This window comes from Mastomys coucha, unplaced genomic scaffold (assembly GCF_008632895.1).
Source record: "Mastomys coucha isolate ucsf_1 unplaced genomic scaffold, UCSF_Mcou_1 pScaffold23, whole genome shotgun sequence".
NCBI lineage: Eukaryota > Metazoa > Chordata > Mammalia > Rodentia > Muridae > Mastomys > Mastomys coucha.
In genome coordinates this window covers 55783713-55807928 of record NW_022196906.1, presented here as the reverse complement: position 1 = coordinate 55807928, position 24216 = coordinate 55783713, and the positions used below count along the sequence as shown (strand labels likewise).

The window sequence follows — 24216 nt, the reverse complement described above, 5'->3', positions numbered from 1 at the left end:
TGCAGATAAACAGATTGTTTCCCTAGCAAGTCACCAGGGTCTACATGAGGAACTGCAGCGTTTCCATGCGCCTCAGGACTCAACAGAGGGCTCCAAGTCTTAGCTAACACCAGGCTCTAAGTGACAGTACTTGTCATGTCCACTTACAATGTGTCCTCTAGCCCCAGCCCACCCCGCCCTGCTCAGCCCAGCCCAGCCCAGCCAGAGCCACACCTCTGTGATCCAGTTCATGGTGGTTCTTCTCATCCTTCACAGCCAAGTGGGCTTGGCTTCCCAGGGCGCCAAGTGCCAGCAACCCAGAGCTGCTTCCTGTCACTGGGGGAATCCCAGGAGGTTGGAGGCCCGACGGGTGGGGTGGCAGCTGGACCGGGGGACCATGCGTGGCATGGGAGAGGTGCTGTGCCTGGAGTTGCTGCTGCTGCAATGAAGTTGGTGGTAAGCCATGACAGGTCGGGAGGGCAGAGGGTGGGTCACCTCTGCCTCTCCCCTCGCTCCTCTACCAGGAAGCGACAGGGAAAACACCCCCCCCCCCAAAAAAAAACCTTCCCCCTCAGCCACATGCTCATCTTGCTCAACAAAATCTGTTAATGGACTGCAGTGTAGAGGACTGATGTCTTCAGGCGTCATCCCCCAGCCCCAGTGTCAGGACAGAATTTCTCATGCCTGTTTCCAATACCAAGATAAATAATGCATGCATTTAAAACCCACACAGTCGCTAGGGCTTCCTTTCAATGGAGAGGAATCCATTTTTAAGCTCATAGCTCATGCGCACATGCCTTTAACATTAGCAGCCAGAGCCTCCCACCCAAAGCTGGAACCTGGGGAAAGCTTCCCTTGATTGGGCTTCTAAAGAAGCCGAAGCCTGGCTTGTAGAGCTGGGACAGGGCAGGCTAGAGCATAGAAGTCCCAGGACTGGTAGAATCAAAGCTGATGTCCTTGGCCATCAGAGTAGAAAGAACACAGAACTAGGAAGAGCTGAGCCTTTGAAACCAGATGGGCCAGAATCCTAGTCTTGATTCTGTATGTCTGGGACAGGGACTTCCAAAAACCCCTTAAACTTCAAATTTCCTCATCTGCATAAGGGGGGAGGCAGCACCCACGGCAGGGGACTACAGTAAGGTAATGTGGGCTTGGGCATGCAGCCACCACTCGATGGGCTTCGAGGCAGTCACTGGCATTTCTATAGGATTCTCACAGGGATCTCCCACTGTTCTAACGACCTCAGTACTCCCAGCCCCAGAGTAACATCCATTCTGCTGTTCCTCCCCACTCCCAACCCAGGACCCTGCTGCCTGGGGCACCTCTTCCCATTGCCAACCTCAAGGCTCTCCACCCTATTTTGCTCCCGTGCCCAAGTTCCTAGTTCAGAGGCTTTCCTGCTTCCCCAGGAGCCAAGACAGGATGCCCTCTTATTCTGCCAACGACCACTGGCATTGTAGGGCAGGCTATATGGTATTAACTATTTCTTAGGGATGGAATTATTTCTTGAGACTGGCTGGGGCACTGGGTATGCTTGTCTCCATCCGTGCACACATTTTTCTTCTATACTAGCCCCAAGAGAAAGGGACCAATACCATCCACATGTGCATATAAATTCCTAGACACTATCCAAATAAAACCCATAACTCTGACAGTCACCAGTGACTGTGCCCATTTTACAGACAGCAAACTGATAAGAGAGGCACTGGAATGGGCAGCCCAAGCTTCACTACTCTAAATGGGATTTGAACTCGTATCTGTCAACCACTAGCATCACCTACAGAGTGTTCAAAGTGAGAGGGAAGTGAGTGAGATACGCAGCGAAGATGTAATAACCCAAGAAAGGATGGCCTTGGGCTGATGGAACTCATGCCCGTCGCTGTGAAAGGATTAAAAAGCTTCCCACACTCCCCTCAAAGAACCGAGCTGCAGATTGCTGACCTAGCTAGCTCTCCGTCCAAGTTAAAGCTGTTCTGGCAGCCTTACACCTCTGGCCCCGGAGGCTCCATCTCTTAGCTCTATATGTAAGGTTGGCACCCATGGCCATTGCCCTGGACCACAGAGGACCTGAAATGACCTCCTCTGCTAGGCACCTCTGCAAGCTTTTGGTGGCCACAGGTCTTAGAGTGATGTGACCGTAGGTCTGCTTGTGTCACAGCACACCTAAACTAAGGGAGCTTTCAGAGCAGAATCACAGGACGCCCAGTCCTCTCGGCTAAGATTGGACTTCTCTTGGATGGGAGATAAAACACAGGCTTTCCCACTTTCCCTTTTAAAGAAAATTAATTTTTAACATCTTATTACAAAAATAACACAGGCTCACTGTAAGAAATTTTTTTAAACGTTTTAAGTTTTGTTCTTTTTAAGTTCCCCATTCATTCCACCTCACAGGACGCCAGCTGTCAGTCCATCTAGACTCTAGATTTCCAGATCTACAATTTTTCCATGCAGTTCTCCACAAATGAGCTCTTGTTGTCCACACTGTTATATGACCGGGCTTAAAAGGTGTTCTGAAGGGGAGAAAAAAAACCACTTTCCTTTTGAATGAGTATTTAGTATTCCATGGCATGGCTGGACCCCACAGCTTTATCTAGACATTATGTTACAAAGAATCTCCACTGGGGCCCTATTGGTTTTAAACTCCTTGCTGGGAAGCCCTTTCAAGTCTGCTGGTGATAATTACTTAATAAAAGCCCAGAAAGTAAGGGCCTGTGTACTTAATCTGCACTGCATAGTACAGAGGGACTGGTAAGGAAGGATGCTTTAAGGAGACAAAAGCATGTGAGGAGGGTGTTGCTGGCTGCAGACGTGTGAGATTGTGTGTGGGTCTCCTCTCCCACCCTGCCCACTCTGTCCAGTCCAAACAGATTCCCTTCCCGCTCTTCTGGTCAGAAGGAAATTTCCTTTCCCAGATTCAAGAACCCAGACTCTGGATGCAGGCAGAGCTGCTGGAGGTGGGGACTTCCAGCTTCATCCTTTATCAGCACTGAGTCCCTGGACAAGTCACCTAATCTCGCTGGGCCTGTTTCCTTGTCTGCAAAATGGACATCAAAGTGAAGCTCACCCTTGGGCTGCGCAGAACTCACATTATTCCATGTACAAGCAAAGTCTGAGTGCAAGCCGCCTCAGCAAATGGGCATGGTCATCGCCATCGTCTTTAAGCAAATGATGAGTTGCAGGAAAATAGAACCATTGTGTTACCCATCCAGCACCTCCAACAAGTCCAGGCTTATCCTTCTACCCACACTTAGTGAGTAAGTGAAACGCTGGAGAAGGTTAGCAGCAGAGAAGTGGGGAAATGAGGCAACAGAGAGCTTGATCCAAAGGTCTGGAGGCCCTGGAGGCCCAGTTAGTTAAAGGCAGTTGGAGTGGGGTCAGTGGTGTAGACAGGTGTCCTGCTTTTCCCAAATATCCACTAGTAAATCCACTGCAGAAACTCGTGACAATGGTGGCGGGGGCAGGGGCAGCTACTCAGCCGACACAGTGTTCCTCGGCCTCGGGGTCTGTATCCTCTGCAAAATGGACGTTTTTCATCTTCAAGTTGGCTCTGCACAGCCAGAAAACATTGCCTTGGTCTCCTTGGGGTGGTCTGAGGGTACCACGGGGGCCAGCCCGGAAGACTGCAGATAGACTGATGGAAGACCCAAGCTGTAAGTTTTTCCACAGGGGAGAGAACAGATGCACCTGGATGCCGGTGCCCTCTGGATGGTGGTTCTGCCCGTGGTGGTCTTGGCGGCAATATAATGCAGCCAAACGCTCTCCCTGATTGGGCCAGGAGTGGCTGGCAATGAAGTCAGGTAGGTAGGAAGGAGCATGGCCTACCACCTCCTTCAGCAGGCAAGCAGGATACAAACACTCTCGGGGCTGTTTCTGTCCTCGGCATCAGGTCCTCTGGTGGCTTCAGAGAGCAGGGTACTCAAACAGTTTAGTCTGAGTGGGAGGGGTCACACTGCTCTCAACTGGAAACTTTCTCAACAGCAGAGAAATGTCACAAACAACTCTGTCTGAGGCCACCTGCCTCCACCTTTTTTGCTGTTCCTCCTAATACTGGCTCTTCTCCATGTGTGAGAAGAAAGGAAGTTCAGTGGTTCTCCCTCTTGGCCTTAACCCCCAGAGGGCTGAGAACCCGGAATGGAGCATACTCTTGAACGTTCACTTCTCCATCCTTGGCCATTTCGTAATCAAACACAAACACATCATGGCCCCGTGGTGGTTCCTGTGCCCTCCATCCCTGAGTGCCTAGTGCCCATGGTCTGGGACTGGCAGGCATGGCTGGCAGCAGAGACTGATGGAAGAGCTTGCTTCAGGAGCATGTGTAATGGGATTACGCACCTCATGCTTCCTGCCTCTGCTGCTTGATTAGATGCTTTGGTTCTCAGGTTCGTAATTTGGGTTAAAGTTAGGGGAGTTGTCTAACTGCTACAATTCTACAGTCAAACAGGCCAACAGCTGCACCAGAGGGAGTGGGCAGGGTCCTGGTAAGACAGAGGATAACTCCACCTCCAAGCTTTTCACACAGCCCAGTGGTACCCAAGGCTCTCCTTGCAGCATTGGCCTTTGGGTTCGGCAGCTGTTTTTAGAGGTCACAATGAACTTTGCTATATCCCTACTTCAGAGATGGGACAGCCCCAGGGGCCAAGTAACTACACTAAACAACAGAAACCTGAGCCAGGATGCCAGCTCAGCAATCCCATACTTCACCTCAGTCTCTGGGCAAAGGAAACAGATACTAAGGCAGAGCCTTCCGTCGTTCTATCCCTTCTAAAATTCTACCACCCAACTTCCATCCGTCGTCCATCCATCCATCCATCCATCCATCCATCCATCCTACCCGGGCACCACCTGGCAGAAGACAGGAAGCCCTGAGAGAGCTTCACAGATCTCTGCAGTCTGGGATAAGCTACAACTCCAACCTCCCTCCTCCCTTCTCTTCCTCCCTTTTAAGAAAAACACCAAGTCAACATTGCATATACCACCCACTAAATAATTCTCCAGGCAGCCCAGACCACGGAGCCAAGAGCCCACCACCTCCCAGGCCACCACACAGCCCTGTATGTACAAAGCTAAGTTCTGGGGAGGAACTCCATCTCTGGGGCAAAGGGACATGAATTCCCACAGACCAACTGGGAAATGGGGGGTGGGGATGACAAGCTGCCCAGATCCCCTTCACCTGTCCTTCCTTTCTGCTCTCCCACAAGAGTTCAACCCTGTGGATGCTTCTGGCTACATCCACACTCCTCATATTGCCAGCAGCCCAGCTAAATGGAGACCCCAGACTCCAATCCCGTGTCAGGAGGCCACAACCAGCCAACTGGAGCAGGTGTGCCACCAGAAACCTTTCTATCTGAGGAAATCAAGACTGGAGCATTGCCCCTGCCTGTGCCCTTATCTCAGCAGGGTGGCTCCCCTCTCGACTCCAGAAGAAAAGGAACAAGCCCCTCGCTGGAGGGCAGTCAAGCACGGCTCCCAAGTCCGGGCGCCCCAGCTGTTGGGCAATTCCTGCCTTGTGAGGCTCTGTCAGGCGCGGAGCGATTAGACGGCTGCCTGCCTAATGACAGGGCGACGGCTGCATTCACTCAGAGCCTGAGAAGCAATTACCTTGAAAATGGGGGTCACAGGCCCCACTCGTGGGCTTTAATTGAATTCCAATATCTGCCTAGGGCCGCCTTGACCTAACTTGTAGCTTCCTAAACGCTACTTAAAGGAGCTGGAGCCAATCCAGCTACATGGCTTCTCGATTTTACTTTTTCTTAAAAAAAAAGAAAAAGAAAAAAAAAGTGTTTTCATATGTGGATTTTAATTCCAAAAAGTGAGAGATGGAACCAGACTGTATCCCCTGTAGGTTGTGGAAGAACTTGCCCTGAAGGTAAGGAGCTAATGAGAAAGACTTGTGAAGACAACCTGGGGCTTACGCCCCGCTTCTATGCCCCTGCACCACCAATGGCACCACCACTGTAGGACACGGGCCATGCTCAGGGGATGCTCTCAGGTTGGCCTGACTGCTAAATCTCTGCGAAATAATGGCACCAGACTAAACCAGTGGTTCTCAACCAGAGGCCCCTTTGCCCATGTAGATAAAGGCAACATCTGGAGACGTTCTGAGTTCACAGATGTGTGTGTATGTATGTGGGTGGAAGGAGGAGGGGTGCTGTTACACCCAGTAGGTACAGAGCAAGGCTGCTGCTGAATACCCCCCAAAAGCACATGGCAACAGAGAATTATCTGGTCCCAAGTTTCAACAGTGTCAGGCCCTAGGCTCTTTGATCCAGTAACTATCCCCCATATCCCACCCCTGTTCTCGTGAAACCCTAAATAAACTCAGTGAAAGGGCAAGGGGAACTTGGGGGAAGAAGGGCTTCAGAAGATGCAGGGACACTGGGGCAAGGCGGGCATTGAGGTGGCTCAGGACGAGAAAATACTTGTCAAGCTTGACAACCTGAGTTTGATTATGTAGTCCAGGGTGGTAGAATGAGAGAAGCAGCTCTTATGTATCATCCTTTGGCAGCACATACATGTGCTAAACATGTATGTTCAACATGGTTCAAATTCTTTCAGAAGAGGGTAGTGGGAGTGGGGGTGAATAGGATTCAAACTACACTGTATGTATGATAAGATTTTCAGAAAGGAAATTTTAAAACAATATTTCTTAAAGAGAACCCTGAGCTGGACGATCATAGGAGATACTTCAAAGCTCTAAAATACCATAGTTTCTCTCCTTAGGGTGCTGCCTCCCATCACCAAGCTTCTTGCCCTTCCCATACAGCGGGCAGGGTTTACTCCCCTCAATGCCAAGAATCAATGGAGGCTTAAGCCCTCCAGTCTCCAGGAGCTCCCACAGGGACTAACACTAGAAGGAACTGCCTTTACCAAAGGACTCCGTAACCACACACCCTGACCATCCTGAGGGGTCTGTATCCAAGGATCTCCTTGCCACACCCACAGCTGGAAAGGCTGAGAAAGATGAACTAGGCCACCCTCTCCTTTCTCTCCACTGAGGGCCCTAGAGAGCACTACGGGATGTGTACTCCTGTGCTGGGGATGAGGCGGGGCTTCTAGAAGGTTCCATCCAGGTATACAGCTGAAATTCACAAGGATGTGTGCGAGTGCTCAGCCATGCAGCCCAGTACATGAGGCAGCAAGACCCCAACCCCAATACTGTCACAGCACGGTGCACATCAATAAACAGCAGAGATGGTTCTGACCCCAGGAGGCCAAAGAAGGGCAGCCTAAGTGGGGGAGGGAAGAGGGGAGGCAGCAGCCAGGAACTGATCAGTACCTTTTGGAAGCCAGGGGCATCAGATGCTGGGGATGTGGAAGCTAATAAAATTACAGGTGGACTCAAGGTGTGTCTGGCATTTCTTTAGTCTGGGGACCAGGACACAACACTGTAAAGCCACTGTGTAAAGAGCCCAATGAATCCAAGCCCTCGGTTGCCTAGGAATGCCATGGGCCCTGGGGCTGCCATTCTTTGAGAGCACCTAAGGTCAGAGTTCATCTCTGGTCATGGTAAATGAGAGGAATAAAAGGGCTATACACACGGTGAGAGGCAGATTGGGGAGTCCACGTACCCCGATGATGGCGTTCAGCTCCGTCATGGTGACCTGCTTGGCGCGTTCCACGGCCTGCGCCACTTGCTGTTGATGCTGTAGGGAAAAGACGTCATGATCAAGGCGTGGCCACCATCCATACTGTCCAACACGGGACACCGGAAGTCTCTCAGGACCCTTCCCCAAAGAAGATAGAAAGAGATCCACTCAACAGGCCCAGGACTTAGGGATGTGGGTGATTAGTGATGTCACGCTTTCTATCGGTCTTTAAATAAGGACAACAGAGATGAGTATGCAAGACTGGCCTGTTGACCTCCTCAACCTCACCTGCAGGAAAACCTTTGCTCTGTGAAATGAGAACCTGATCGGGTGTTACATACTGGAGTGATTCTTTTCTGGGCATTACTGTAATCACATAGGACACCATGTTCCAGGATGTGCAGCTATAGTGGCTAGTGGTGAATTAAACAGAACATGTGGGCTTTAGATTTAAAGGGCTGAGAAGAATCGGGCATCTACTATGGTTACCAAAAGAGAGAGCTAAGAGTCCAGCCAGAAAGTGATAACGACCAAAGAAATTCTAAACACGGCCTCAGGTCTTCAGAATGCAACAGTGTGTTAGTGTGGACTCAAAATTGTAACAGACACTCCAGCCTGGTGTGGAGAGGCCACAGGAAACCTTTGTACTTTCCATTCAAGCTTGCCTAACAAACCTAAATCTGCTCTTGAAAAACTACAGTCTGTTATTAAAAATTAAGTTTCACACACTCCCAGAAGCTAAGAAGTAGCAGGAGCCATATCTAATTCTTAGTCAGATCCAGAACTCCAGCAGGGAACAGTTATGGTCTGAGCCACCTTGGGAAATAAAGGTAGGGTAGGCCCCTGGCTCTGCTTGTACGGAGTGGGATCAGATGGGACAGAAACGGGGGCTAGAGGTCTCCCCACCACCTCTGACAGCTCCGGAGTCCAGCCCTTGCCTCCATTTGGAGGGTAATGGGGGCAGTCTCCAAAGGGTACTTAGAAAGTGGCAAGATTTGTATATCATGACTTTCGAGGGCACTTAGCACCTGGGGAACAGCACCCCACAGGGGCTGACCTTCGGCACCAACCAACTGCCAGCCTTACTTGAACTGGGCATAGACAGGACTGTACCCTGGAATGCTGAGGCCAGTGGTGAAGTCTGTGTAGGACACTGGTCACAGGGCTCATCACTGTTGCAGATGAGACCCTTCTCAGGTGTGGCAGAGGACCATTCTCCCACTAGAAAAGGGGCACATGGCCCCTGTGACATGACCCCCCTACCCCGGGGTCAGTGGAGAAGGCCTGTTAATCCTACCAGCTGGATCAGTATGGTAGCTTAGGGCGGGGCTTGGCCTGCAGGAAACAAACACACTGGGCTGCCCTAGACAGAAGAGAAAAGAGACAAGGCCTTACCTCCTGTGACAAAAAAGGCATGATCTGGGCTAGAATTGTGTTCAGTCTCTTGGCAATCTCTGTCTGCAAAGGAAAAGAGATCACAAATCAAGTCACTGAATCACTGAGACAGACAGACAGACACACCCACACACACACATACACCTCTCTCTTCCACTGCAGCCCCTTACCATGGGCTCCATGATCATGTGTTAGAAAGCTCCCCTTTCACAGGGGAGGTGGTCTCTGTGAGACTCAGGTCAACGGCTGGCATCCTCTAGAAAGAATCCCTACTGTATCAAAACAAAGACCACTCCATATTCTAGAAAACCCGTGACAAGCTGAAATTTAGTGCTGAGAGAACTGCGCTGTCCAACAATGCCCCAAACTAGAGTCAAAGGCAACAGAGCCCAGGGCACCAAGAAGGAAGGGCTCTCCCAGGGCCAGCTTCATATGCAGTGTCATGTGGCTCCCTCGTCCCCACTTCAACCATTTCTTCTAACCCCTGTAGTATGGTAACTCTTCAGTCTTCAGGCCTAGTCTAAGGATGGAACCCAGTGGTTTCCTACACCCTCTTAACCACTGAGCCATCTCTCCAGCCCCTCCCTACACCCTCATACAAGCTGGTCACAAAGACTCAGATCACTTCTCTGCCTGCCTCAGCTTCCCAGCGAAGCCCGTGTTTAAAATACCAAGAATTTCCAGTGGGACCATGTGTGACTCAGATTGCAGATCAAGAGTGCTGCTAAATGGTTAACTGAGCCTGGCAGGAAGGCCTGGGACGCTGACAGACAACTCTTGGAATTGGCTTTCTTATCTTGTCTGAACCCTGAGCAGCCAGGACGAAGGTCTCAGAGCAGCCTTCAAAGCTTTCATCAGCGCTAGGCAATCTTTCTGACAAAACCATGACAACAGCCTTTTAAAAAACCTGTGATCATCTGCATGTCAGATGATTCTGCATGCGAAATCTAGCGTGCCTCAGATAAAAACAATGCCCTCTGAAGTCTCACCAGCAGACTCTGGCCTTGGGGAATTCCTGGGGCCAGCACCTCTTCCTGGTTTAAGAGTCTGGAGGCCACTGGGCATTAAAGAGAATGTCTCCCCATTTTATGGAGAGAACAGGCCCTGACAGGAGCCTGATGGGCTTTAGCAGCCCTGTGTCCTGTGGGACCAGATGATATAACTCAGCGAACCTGCCCAGTATAGGGTAAATTTTTGGGTGGGGACAAGGCCATGAGGGAACAGCTGGGTCTCCTCAGAAACAGGGCCAGTGTTACCCAGCAGGCACTACTCTGGGCTTTTGTCGCTGAGCAATTCTTTACTGTGAAGGACTCTCCCTCAAACTCCAGACCATCTGCATCAGTATGGCCCCCCCAATTTCAAAGCTCTCTGAGAGTAAGTCAGGTAGCAATTCCAGCTAAGAGCTTGTGGGATCCACATTTGCACAATGGTGGCAGACGGCAACAAAGATGACACACGTCAAGGTTTCTCAACCTTGCTGGTCACAAATTGTTTGTTCCGTTGGGCTGTTCTCTCTATATTGCAAGACTCTTAACCACAACGACTCTGGCTTTTTCAGAGATGTTGGCCATTCTTGCTCTAAGTAAGGGCTCTCAGAGGATCACTTTGTGTAGTCTAAGCGAGCCTACGTAAACAGGAAGAAGTAAGTGTACCCCCAAAACAGGACCCTCCCCACTTGTTCACAATGAATAAACACAGGAGGGAGAGCTGGACTCCTCCAGAGTTCTGAAATCACGGAGCCAGCCTGCATCTCACTATGAACTGGCAGAGAACAAATAGCTCAGAAGAGGACCTAGTTGCCTCAAATAATCAGAGTAGCAATGACTGGGAAACAATACGTGCTCAATAAATATCTGACCAAAGGATAGCATTACTAGTATTCTTTCTTTTTCTTGTTTGTGTGGTGCATGTATGCTGCCTGTACACATATATGTGCATGTGTACGTGGCGCCCAGAGGCTGACATCTGGTGCCTTTCTCTTTTACCTTCCATCTTATTTACCTAGACAGAATCTGTTAGTGAATCTGGAGCTCACCATTTCAGCTAGACTGACAAGCCAATGAGCTCCTAGGATCCTCCTGACTCTACGAGCCCCCGCCCTGGGTCGTAGATTCCTTCACTGACACACCAGGCTTTCTCAGAGGCACTGGGACTCTGGACTCAGGTCCTCATGTTTACAGGGGCGTTAGTGACTGAGCCGTCTCCACTCCACTGTGTGTGTACCCGTTGACGTGTAGACTTCATGTTGCAGTATGTCTATCGCCATGTAGGTAACATCTATCCCTATGTGGGTAACATCTGTGGAAGAGGCTGTGGTGGGAAAGTGCTGACAGTCAGCTGGAAGGGAGGTGAGGGTGGGCAATAGCTTAAGCCCTTTAAACAGGGTGAATGTCTATGCCAAGACAGGCCAAGCACAAGCCAGCTCACTGGGTCTCTCGTTGCCCCATCAATTCCCCACACACAGAGTCAGGAAGGCTAAGGCCGACTCTGATCCCTGCCAGCCATTTGACCTACTACAGCTCTCAAGGGTTTCAGTCAGAGCCTACATCCTCTACTAATCAGGCCAAGGGTCAGGATCTTGGTGGTTAGAGAGAATTAAAAGGCACTGCATTCTCCTTCCCCGACCTAGACGAAGCTTGTGACTACTGGTTTCCTACAGGAAACTTCTCACACCTTACCAGCTCTAGAGCCCAGCGTCCTCTATCACTAAGAAAGGGGATCCGCTGGGATTTTGCAGCTATGTCCAGGTCAAGGCCTGGTACCTCAGCCAAGTGAGGTACCACAGCTGGATTGCTCAGGAGCCCTGTCAATGGCTGTCTCTCCTCCTCTCTACTTCATCCACCTTCCAGCACCATACATGCCAACTGAGCACAGGAGCTGTGAGAACTCCCAAGAAGAACATTTTAGAAGCCTATGGGATTGACACCTGGGCTCAAGCATGACAGAGGCCTCTGCCTGGCAGAATGGATTCTGACAAGTCCCTAACAGCACTTGGGGGAGTTGGGGGGGTTGGGGATGCACATTATATCTGGAGAACTTTTATAACCACCAGACTTCTCTATCTTGGGGCTTGGGCTGCTTCGGTTTGTTACCTGCCCTCCCTCCCGGCACGAGCTGTTACTACATCTCTCTTACTCTCCTCTCCACACAGAAGCACAGACTGAGCCTTTCCCGTCTGTGTGTACAGGCTGTTCTGTACTCCAATGAGTCCAACGATGAAGAGGAAAATTACTTACCAGGCAATTTCTTGGGGGATGTATTAGAACAATGGTTCTCGATCTGTAGGTTGCTACCCCTTTAGGGGGTAGCATATCAGATATTTTCATTACGATTCTTGTTTGTTGTTTGGTTTTGGTTTCTTTCTGTTTAGCCCTAGCTGTCCTAGAACTCATTTTATAGACCAGGCTGGCCTTGAACTCACAGAGATCTGCCTGCCTCTGCCTCTTAAGTGCTGGGATTAAAGGCGTGTGCCACTACAGCCTGGCTTGCATTACAATTCTTAACAGTAATAGATTCCAGTTATAAAATAGCAATGAAAATAAGTTTATGGTTGGGGCTCACCACAATATGAGGAACTGTATTTAAGGGTAGTGGCATCAGGAAGGTTGAGAACCACTGTGTTAAATGAGGAAGGGGAACCAGCTGCCCAGACATAAAGGCATTTAAAGAGTAAGGGAAACATCCACCTTGCTCACTGCCACCAGCTCTCACAGCCCCGCAGGAAGGCGCTATTAACAGTCCATCTCCCACATGGGGAAACTGACACCCACCCATTAAGCGACTCCACTAAATGACTTCCGGCCAGGAAGCCAAACTTCAGTAGGTTGAGACAGCTCAGAGAAATGATTTTGAAAGAAAATCGACCGTCAAGGCTAATGATTGACAGCATTTCTGATTACAACAGCTGTCCAAACAGCATTTAATCCAACTCAAACAACCTCTCAGCACCCGCTCCAAAAAAGAGGGAGGGGGACAAGAATCTAGATGTGTGATTTCAACAATTAAGACAGGTCACACACCACCCTAGAACTAATGCGTGTGCTAGGAAACTCCAGGCGCTCGGGCACACAAGGCATTACCGGTGTGGCTTCGGCAAGCCTGGCCCCATCCTCCCTGCCTCCTGAGGACACAAGGCATGACTCGCTGCAGGTAAGCCTGGTCTTCAGATCTACCTTCGAGGTGGTGGGAGGGCAGGACGGCTTGCTTTGAACATTCTGGAGATAGGCGTCTGGGGAGGCTGCTTTGGCCTTTCAAAGTGCTTTTTTAGTACAGTTCAAAGGTGGCGGGGTTGCTGGTAGAAAGACACTGCTGCTCCAGGCTACTGATTTCTGAGACAGAAGCAGTCAGGGAAGGGCCTGACATGCTCAGAATCTGCGCTACCAATTGCGTGTTGGGAGGAACATCTGTGAGTGTCTGCTGAGATTGTTAGGCAAATAAACGACAGAAAACAACATGGGGGTGGGGGGGAAGTGTCATTTCCCAAAGAGAACTCTGTTCCCTGTGCCTTCCCAGAGAGCTCCTGTCCCACGTCCCTTTCCTCATCAAAGCAAGATCTCCCAACATCAGGCCAAAGGCTGAGGGTTTGTGAATACCCTGAAATGGCGTGTCTGTCTGTACTAGCTATCTGCTACCTGCATCTGCTCCGGCTTCAGACTATCCCTGACCCTGAGGCAAGGAGAGGATGGCGTCAAGCCTTAGCCCTTACCCACAGCAACCAGAAGCTGCTGCAGGCCCTTCAGCATCCAGCCAGTCTTTGGCCTATCTGCCTCCTTTAACTGACCATGCTTGACATAGTACACAGTGTCTCTGACAGTCACTCCACTAGACCATCTCACTGCTCGTTAGCTTTAAACTGCTTGGTTGCCTGTGCCTGGGGACGGGACGAGAGCGCATTTCACTTTAACCTCAGCTAGACCAAAAAGGGGGGGGTGGTGGTGTTAAAGAGCACTCGAAGCTCTAAAGCCGTAAGAAATGACCCAGCTCCTACTCCCAGACGACTCCACTGAGTTTAAGCAAGCAACTTCTCTCATGTCCCCTGGAAAAGGGAAGGGCAAAGCTGGCAGCTCATTTAGGTCTCAGGGGCCATATTCAGACTTTAGACCGCCACACACTTCTGAACGGCCTGACTTCCCACTTCCTCACTCGGCTCTGCAAAACGGAGCCACAGAAATGCCTATGTAGAAGAGGAGTGGGGGTGTGCCAAGACACACCCTGACAGCTGGATGAGTGATGGACAGTGGGCAAGCCTGCAGTGCTCCCTAGGGCTGGTTTGGACAGGCCCGCGGTGCTCCCTAGGGCTGGGTCCTGAAGACCAATCTTCCCATGAGCCATTCAATCTGCCCAATACCTAAGCTACATGTAGCTGTCCTAGAGCCTCAAGCAAGAGAAACATGGTGGCCAGTATTATCAACCTGACAGGAGGCAAACCTCAGGGAATGCCAGTAAAACTGGCTGGGCGGGGCTGAGAGGGTAGAGAGACTGGGCTACCCTATGTGTAGACTTATGCTATTCCATGAGCTGGGCCCTAACCTACATATTAAAAGGAGAAAGTGTTCATGCCCATGAGCCAAGACCTTTCCTTTCTTAACTTGCTTTATGTATGTGTGTGGGGGATATGCACGTTTGTGCGTAGGCACGTGCACATGTAGGCCAGAGGTCAACTCAGAGGTCTTTCCTTGATCATTCACACCTTTTTTTGAGACAGGGTTTCTCACTGAACTTTGAACTCATTGACTCGGCTGGGCTGGCCAGCCAGTGAACAGCAGGCGGTCAGACTGCCTCTGTCCATCTCTGCTAACGAGAGTCCAGATGCATTTCAGCAGACTAGGATCCAAATTCAGGTCCTCCCGTTTGGCAGTGCAGGCATTTTACCAACTCAGACATCTCCCAGGCCCCCTTAAGTTGCTTTGGCCAGGTGTTTTGTCGCAGCGACAGGACATCGGCGAATACATACAAGCAGTAACGGTCTATCTCAAAGGACCTCCTGTACAGATCTCTCGGTGCACAGAGAAATGCTCCTTCACCAAAACTAGAAGCAGCAGCATGCCTGCCCGCCCAGCACCAGCTCTAAAATAAGGGTTTCTTCCCTGAAGATCAGGGCAGTGTCATAGACAGTCACCGAATGAGTCTAGAGACCCACTTCCAGATATATGTGAGAAAGACAAGGCATGGATGCACTTACCTGAAGTGCAAGTTACACGTCAAAGCCATACAGAACCAATGACATCCAACCCAGCCCTGTCTAGCCTACCGCTGTGATCTCAGGAGACTCAGACTCCTGTCTCTCAATATCCAGTTAATCCTCTAGACTCCTGTGTTTGAGGTGAGGAGTCAAATCAGCTCTGGATCCCTCCCCCCTACCTTTTCACAACCAGGTTTTACCTATCTAGTTCTTGGAATGACTAAAGCAAATCTGCTTCTTCCTGAATTAAAAAGAAAGACTTTGGGGCCAGTAGCTATGTGTAGACGGAAGCGGCTCTGGCCTTTTACCTTCCCAGAAGCAAGGCTCCATAACCAACCAGCAAGCAAGTATTCGAAGATTCCAGAACAAAATGTCTGGGCAAGATCTTGATTTGACATATCCCTTGTTATTTCCTGGGCAATTCTAAATTGATAGCCCCTCAATTACCGAATAAGAAGACACCCTTGGCCAGGCAGTTTCGCCTTGGGTTGAGACAGGTGGTATTTATCAACAAAGGAAAGAAAATCAGGGGAGAGGGAGCAACAAGGAAGCCAACAAAAGCCAGGGTAGTGTTCCCAGGCCCCATTCCCTCCATGCTACAAACCCCGCTGAGGACTAAGAAAGGGATAAATGACCCATTTAGCAGCCTGGGAGATGATGCTTGCTGCTTCTGGGGGCAGAGGGAAGGGAGGGGGGGGAGCTGGTTTACATCACAGATTGCTTAGTGGTAGGTGAGCCTCCTTAAAGGCCCTCTTAGCACTGACATATTGATCAAATTATATATAACTACAACACCATTAAATATTTACGCCCTCTGAGGAAGCCTGCTGGAGTCTTTATGCTAGGAAGACTGAGTACAGGGAAGCGCCTGTGTCTCTGAATGACCCCCGCATGATCTCGGTCTTACAGGGCAAGAACGGCAAGGCTGGCCTGCGAGCGACAGACACCTCCTGCATCAGGCCCTGTGCCCTTCCCATGAGAGGAAGGAACAGTGAGGAGGGCAGAGAGGAAGGAAGTCACGAGGTCCCCAGCAAGAGAGCCTGGGGTTGCTGAGTGGTGGCATGACCCTTCTAGGCACTTTCCTGAAAGCAGTGGGCCTTCCTTGTTCTTGTAAGAAGTCTCCGCGCCAGGCAAAGCGAGAGTGGGAGGGGCTGAGGAGGAAGGAATTGCAACCCCAGGCTGGAGCCTGCACCCGTCCAGGGGCTGTCCTCCCACTGGGATCCCACCGGGCAGCACCGAGGAGGTGTGGGGGAGGGGGTAGAGCACCCTAAGGGCTCTTAGAAATGCAGGGGTGGGGGGATGGAAGCACCCCGCTCGTAAGACAGAACTGAGCCCCGATGACAAGCCCGTCTCTTCCTGGGTTCTAAGACTCCTTAAGACTTCCATTTCCCTAACTCTCACTTTCCACCCATCCAGCTTCCTGTTAACAAGATCCAATAATCTTTAAATATTTGTTCGCTTTAATTTCTTGGTTCCCAAACACATTAAACTGCTTGCCTCCCAACCCCTACGAAGGGAGACTGCTCTCAAAGAGCCTGCTTGTACGGATAGAACAGAAGGGGCTTTTCAGATTACACCTTCCCCCAAGCTGCCCACTCATCCAAGGGATCCCCCTCCCCTCTCCTCAGTCCTCCCCTTGGATAACCCCCTGTCCCCTCCCCCACCTTCCCAGACTCCACTGGCCAACTCCTGTGAGGAGGAAAAATTCTCAATTCATCCCTGTAGGGTTGCCATGGCAACCCCCAGCCACCTAATCCCCCCCTTGGAGCATTATGCAAATCTCCCCCTTGCCCCTCAACAGGCTGTAAAAGTCACATTACCCTTGCTGAGGCAGCTCATTAAATTTTGGGGGTCTCCTCACCAGGTCAGGGTTACTGCTTTGACATTTTGAGGACAGAGGCTCACTGGGAAACCGAGGTAGCAGGCAGCAGACCCAATAGGCAGGAACAGAGCCCTATTCTATCTGCTCTCACAAGCACTGAGCATGTCCCCCTCCTTACGTTAAAATTCAGAGGGTCAGCAGGTCTCCTTTCCTCAAGCAAGTGGAGACATTTCACCAGGCATGGAAATCAAGTTCAGGCACTTGTCTCACCACATACTCGCTCAGACAGACAGAAAACCTCCCACCTGGCGGACGCCATAGATGAGGTCCAGAGAGGGCAAGGGATCAAGACAAAAGTAACCAAATCTCCCAGGTCTAGAGCCTGATTCTTCCCTCACACCAAGGGTCTTCTCATCCAGTGCTATTGAATCCGGGTTCTTGGAGGACAGGAAGTCAGCAGTCAGCACACATTTGTCAGGACCACAGCAGTGCTGCTGACTACCAACCAGTGGGTAAGAGCCCCAGAGTAGGCTGATTCTGACCCAAGGCAAGCATTTACAAAACAAAAAAACAAAAAAACAAAACCGAATTCTCAGAAGGTTTTATATAAAGACTCATGGGCACTGGAATCAAAACCTACAGTCGGGCTGTCGAGATGGCTCAGCGGCGGGTAAGAGCACTGACTGCTCTTCTGAAGGTCCTGAGTTCGGATCCCAGCAACCACATGGTGGCTCATAACCACCCGTAATGAGATCTGACGCGTCTGAAGACAGCTACAGTGAATTACGCCTCTGGATCGAGCAGGGCCATCCTGACTTCAATTCCCAGCAGCCACACACATGATGGCTCACAGCCATCTGTACAGCTACAGTGTACTCATACACATAAAATAAATAAATAAATCTTTAAAAAAAACAAAACAAAACAAAACCTACAGTGGTTCCTGATCATGATACAGCCCAGGTCAAACAGATATGGTCCTGATCTGTTCCTACCAATGGGCCACCTTCAATCACACACAAGTTGTCCAACCACCACCCACAGCAGTGCACCTGCTTCATGGTGCTGGGGATGGGCCAGAGATACTCAGGGCTGAAATATGGAGTAGCTACGCAACAATGAGATAGGCTCAGGGAAGCCTAGGCAGCCGGACCCCTTCCTCTCCCCTCCATTCCCTTCTCCCTCTCCGAGGCCTTGGACATTTTGAGGCTCTATTTGTCCCAGTGTGAGAATACCTTAAGGAGACCAGACCAATGTGCTAAGTTCCTGTGCATCCACTCCCATAATCCCATTGCACTTCCCAACCCTCCACCCCCCAATGTCTAGAAAGCCAGGTCCCACACAGGGCCTAGTGCAACTGGATTTAAATCAATTCTAAAGCTCAGTTCTTCAGCCACCACAGGGCCACATTTCACTGGCTCAACAGTCCATGTAGCTAATGGCAACCATGTTGGGCAATGCAGATACACAGCCCTTTCACAGCTGTGAGAATTCTAGAAAACTCCAACACTCTAGCAGGTAGGATCATTACCCATCCCACCACTCACAAAATCTCACCGAGGACAAGCAACTGACCAGAGTCCCACTAGCAGGATACAGAAGGTTACTGACGCCCGTGTATTTGTGAGACTCACTCTAGCCCCAATCTAGCCGTCCAGAGAATCCCATCCCCCACTCCCCAAGCTCCTGGTTCTCTCTCTCTAGAGGACCTGGACTCTCTTAGAGAAACTCCAATTCTGCTGACACCTTCATTCTCACTCATGTAAAAACAGGCTTGTCAGAAACCCTCCCAATCCTGTAGGCCCAGGATATGGTCTCAGGCTTTTGACACAGGAGTTTAAGGTGTCAGCAAAGAAGAGGTGCCTTGAGAAGCAGAATAAGATTCAAGTGAAAGAACAGGGTGGAGGAAAGGTAAAGGCTACAGGACACCCCTCCCCCATTGGGCTATGACATAAAAAGTGTAAAACCCACACAGGTAGACCCAGGCAGCAGAGGGCAGCTGCTGGTGGCTCTGACTCAAGGAAGTCCTTCACTTCCAATGGGATGATAATGTATGAGATCCCTAACCTTGACTGGCAGAGGCAGGTGCTAAAAACTCAATTCCTCCAGGCAGCCTCCCAGGACTTCTAGTCTGAGGCAAAGCTAAACTGGGCTGCAGTCTCCTCTTGGAGAGAAGGCAAAGGAAGGGGCTCTGCTAGGAAAAACAGGGGCAAGGACCCAAGACACTGGTCTAGGCTACACTGCCCTCCTCTTCCCCAGGCTCCTGAAGCGAAGTGTGTGCTGCCTGTCTGACCAATGTCCTCAATGTCAAACCCGGAGTCAAGAAAGACATTATGGTCTTGGGCAGTGAAGGTGACCATGGCTCCCTCTTCTCTCTTTTACTCACATGGCTACAGGATGGGGTGCAGTTCAAAGCCTTCAGTCAGCTGGAAGGAGGGCATCCCGCCTGACTCAGGCTGTACCGCACAGTCCCTTGGGACAGGACTGTGGGATGGGAAAGAACCCTGGCTGACTTTTTGTCTCCATCCGAGGGAAGATGGACCCTTCCAGTACAAATTAAAGAAGTTTAATGAGGGTCAGAGTCATTCTCAGAATTACAAGCAACCAACCCAAACCTGGAAGAGGCTGTAAAGCCAAGATAAACAAAGGCCAAGCCCTAGGAACCCCACCACCAAACCCCACGGTAAGGCAAACCTCCTGTTTTCCTTCAGCTCAGCTGCCTCACAACCCAGACAGGGCAGTGTCACCTGGTGCTTCCTCATTCCTGTCTCCACACCTCAGCTTTATCGCCCCTTCTTCTGCATCTCCCCCTTTTTCCCCCTTTGACTTGATATGAGATAGCCAGAAAAACAAACAGAAAATACTTTCCAAATCAAGGTGCAGGTCACTGACCACCCCTTTTACAACCACAACCTTGGTCAGCATGCAATCAGGAAGAGAACCCTAGACCCAGGAAGAGAACTCTAGACCGCAGCCTCCGAGTCTCCTACAAGATGAACTGTCAACCTCACTGCCAGGCAGACAGCAAGGCTCAGTCAACACAGAACATTCCTGCTCCTCACTCAGTCCTGCGCTCCACACCCCCACCCCACCACACCCCAACTGACAGGCAAGCCCCTCCAGGCACAGACAGGTCACCTCCACACCCTGCTCTTCAGGTTGTCTGATACTCTCGTTCTGGAAGCAAACGCCCCAGTATTTCAGGGGAAAATGCCTCAGCTGCTTGGCAATCGAGCGCTACAGGAATCTCAAGTGGCTGTATTACTCTTGTCTACGACATCTGCACGATCACCAGTTTTTGTGTCCATGTGCAAGGATGTAGTAATAGCTACCTCAGAACTTTAGACTGTCACTCGTGGTGTACATGGGTAAAGGAAAGGAACCCAGGCCCCAGTTTTTTGCCAGGAGAACTTGGGTATGGAGGGAAATGAGGACCATTTACTGCCAAATTCCAGGTGCTGACAGGGCTTTTTCCCTGCCTCTCGGACCTCACTCCTCCCCTTTCCATAGCTAGGTACTTGGGTTCGTACTTTGCCACTGACGGTGGATGAGGGGACCTCTCTCGTCCAGTAAAAAATCTCTGGAGTTACCAGAGATCTCCTCTGGCTCCCCCTCAAGCTTGGTACAAGCTTTCAATTAAGAATACCAGTATCAGTTGGTGGCACACGCCTTTAATCCCAGCACTTGGGAGGCAGAGGCAGGTGGATTTCTGAGTTTGAGGCCAGCCTGGTTACAGAGTGAGTTCCAGGACAGCCAGGGCTATATAGAGAAACCCTGTCTCGAAAAACTAAAACAAACAAACAAACAAACAAACAAACAAAAGAATACTGCCCACCTCCTGGTTTCCACACAGGCCCCTTAGACCCAAGGGCTCTGCCGAAGGGTGGGCCTCCTGGAATCTGACCAGACAGGGAGACTTGGTGCTCAGTCTGGCTCCAAGACTAACCGATACTCCATGCCCTGTCATGGCAGCCTCTGCACTCAGCCACACAGCTCAGTAGCCCGAATCCCCTAGTCTCTGGCTAACATGCAACATGCCCAGTAAACAAAAGGACTTGAAAACTCTATGCCAACAATCACGAGAGTCTCTGCTCTGGTGTCAGCAGGGAAAGGCTGACCTGGTGGGCTTTGGGTCTGGAGTGGACGATGCCTCAGGCAAGCCCAGTGGATTTCTGCCACTGCTCTCGGAGTAGATCACTCCTCTCCCGTAAGTTCTCTTAGCCCCAGCTGGAGGGGGAAGCCTTTATTCTGGAAGGCCAGAGAGAGAGAAGGAGCCAAGAGGAGGAGGAGAGGTACAAGAGGAAGGAAGAAAGCATCTTGGATGTGTCTCAGAGAGCATTTGTTGAAAACAAGATATTGTCCCTTTAAGCATATAAAAACAAGGCCCTTGAGCACGCAGTTCTCACTCTGGTACACAATTATGGGTGCTTTCAGCTGTCTAGCACTGCCTCAAGTGCTCTCTTAAGCCAGACTGTCAATGGCATGTTGAAAGCTATTTTGCTGGCTGCTATCATTAATAGCAAAGTGGAGAGCCGGGCTGATGAGAATTAAATATGGGGGAGGGGCAGGTCATACCCAGTCATTACAGAATTACCAGTATGAGAAAGGAGACAATGCCACTTTGGGGAATAGAGTTCAAACCAGAGCAGGATGGTGGGGAGGCAGACAGGGGAGGCTGCACATTCAAAGGGAGCCTCCCCCATCCCCACCCCCTGCCAGATGGACCGGAGCCAGCCCTGGAGAGCCATATGGGGACAGAGGGAGCCACTGAGTCGTGAATGTGAGGGTGGAGAGGCCTTTGGATAATGTTGTGCTGCACAATATCACCACCTTCTCAGTTCTCAAGTGCGGGCCCCTGCCCTCCCCCAATCCACTCTTCCTGTGTGCTTCCTGAATGTACTCCACTGCTGTCCCAGGAGCTGCTGTCACCTGGGAGGAGCTCTGGCGTCTGCCTTTAACAACTCCCCTCCCTCCCACCCTCCCTGTAAGGCACCACTCAAGTAACAGTCCTCCTACAGGGACATCCTCTCTGACCCCTCTCCCCCCCTCCTCCACTTTCCCAGGAAGAGTGAAGCAAGTGTCACCGCGGCCACATTAGCGCTTACCTCACCGCATCGCAATTACTTATTTAGAGGCCTGATGCCCCAGTGAAGGGACTGGTGTCTTATTCGGCTGTATAACCAACCCCAGCCCACACCCAGCACATCCCAGACCCCTAATAACCGTTTTGGGAATAGATCCAACTCTCTCATTTTCCTGATGAGGGGACTGTATGCTGAACCAGAGAGCGCCTGCAGACCAGCAGGCAGGCAGCCCACAACAACCCCCGACTTCCCTCCCAGGGCTCTGTGCAGTGTAGGGCCACCCACCCGCCCGCCCACAGCCCAAAGAAGGAAACCCCGCGTGTTTACTGAGCACCTATTATACATAGTGTGTGCGTGCCTGGCAAAGGGACATCCTCCATTACTCTGAGAGATAGAGGTTCATAATGTGTTGTGTGGGATCACAGGAGCGAGCCCCGCTGAGAGCGGGTTTTTCTCCTTCTGGCTCCTGGTGTCCCAGGATTTTAAACAGAAAAACATTTTCCTATACGGAATTCTTATATTCTAGGGACCAACTCTCTCCCCCCCCCTTCAACAATGTGGAATCAAAGACCGAGGTAAAAGAGCCCCCTAAGTAAATGAGATCCTTCCTGGGTGGAGGGAGGATTCCAAAGAGGAGGGAGAGAAGGGACCCTTGGTAACCACACAATCCTGCTTCAGAAGAGCTTATGGAATAGAACTGGGAGTAGGGCTGCTCAGCAGGCTTCTCTATCTTTACCTAGTCCTAGGGTCATCTCAATGGTCAGACGTACAAGAAGGAAAAGACTCGGGGAAGTACAGAAAGCTTTGCTCTGTACACTTCTATCGTCTATCATAGACAAGGGATCCACTGAAGCCTGAGATGAGAGGCAGCCTTGAGGGTTAGGTCACCCTCTAGCTGGATAGGACAGAGTAAAAGAGCTTCAAGCTCAGGAATTCCCAAGGTATGGCAAGGATGGTACCCTGCTGGGGAGATCACACAACCCCCATGATTCCAAGGAGGAGCCACAAAGCAGCTAGAGTCAAAGAACCCAGGGTGTGGGCGAATGAAGGAGCTCCCAGCAAAGAAGTAGATTTCACAGCTCGGACATGGATGCCACACAAACAGGCACTGCCCTAGTACCAGTGCCTGCCTCCCACCAAGGTCTGTCAACTCTTTCCAGAAAACTGTTGCCTGTGGTCCGTCTTCAGTCCTCAGCTCTGTGTAGATGGCCACCTTGTGGCCAGGGTAAAACGGTCAGGGTTTTTTTTTTTTTCCACCTTCACCTCATCTGTGAACCTGCCCTCTGTCTTATTACCAAACACACAATCATTAGTTGTACAAATAGCTGGCAAATGGGGACAGGACTGTGGACACAAGAGCATTCAGCTGACATGGTTATACAACCCCAAATGGGGTACTTTGGACTTTGGTGGAGCCAAGTTTGCAGCCTGAGCCTGGCTGGATAATAGATAGCATGGGACAAGCAGAGGTAATTAAAGGCACAGCACGCTACGAGTTACCAAAAGGGGCTGGCTCCAGAGGAGTCCTGGGGTAAGGGGGGGCAAGTCTGCAGTAACAGCATTTGTTCCCACCACCTGTGACTGTGGCAGTCTGGGTATGCCAGCTCCAGCCTCTGAGCCTACTTCCTCATCCACGACTTCAAAGATTTGGATAAGAAGCCAAAATGCTTGCTCTTCCAGCTCTGGGGCTCTTGGACTTGCTTGGGTTACTGAAAATAGTGACTGTCTAGTATTGGCATGGTGCTGCCCCCAAATCAAAATGCCTCAAGTCAGTTTGCCAAATATCAGTGCTCACCAACAGAGGGTGAAAGGCCAGCCTGCCGGCTTCCCCCAGCACCATGTCTCAAAGCCACTGCATGACAGTTGCTCTGGAGTCTGTTTCTAAGTTGGCTTTGTCATCTGCTGCTGACACTGGAAAGGCGCTGCAGGAACAAGACGGGAACTGATGAGCCGGTCAGCCATCATCGCCTCCCTGGCCCTCGCTGAATCATCCTGACACTCTGCCTGGAAGCAGGAGCCTGGGGGAGGTGGTGACCTCTTCAAGTCACAGGCCAGGCCTGTGATTCTGTAATCTTTGCTTTACCATAATTAGGGAGGGAGGCAGAAGAGTAGGAGGACCCATTTATTACCTCTCTGAGATTTGACAGCTTGGAAGTGGGATGGGGTGTG

The 24216-nt window shown here is 50.8% G+C and overlaps 1 protein-coding gene across 13 annotated transcripts in view; it reads right to left on the bottom strand.

The window, feature by feature from the left end:
* Nucleotides 1-24216, bottom strand: part of Tle3 (TLE family member 3, transcriptional corepressor) — a 46319-nt gene that overhangs the window by 16048 nt on the left and 6055 nt on the right. For 4 of the 13 annotated variants that reach the window (XM_031346095.1, XM_031346099.1, XM_031346098.1 and 1 more), the window contains exons 5-7: nt 8961-9023; nt 7518-7622; nt 214-418 (exon numbers count right to left, since the gene is read on the bottom strand). In XM_031346095.1, the coding sequence (XP_031201955.1) occupies nt 214-418; nt 7518-7622; nt 8961-9023 (373 nt within the window). The remainder of the gene's footprint in view (nt 1-213; nt 419-7517; nt 7623-8960; nt 9024-24216) is intronic. The other 9 variants (XM_031346101.1, XM_031346105.1, XM_031346108.1 and 6 more) reach the window with 3 other exon arrangements.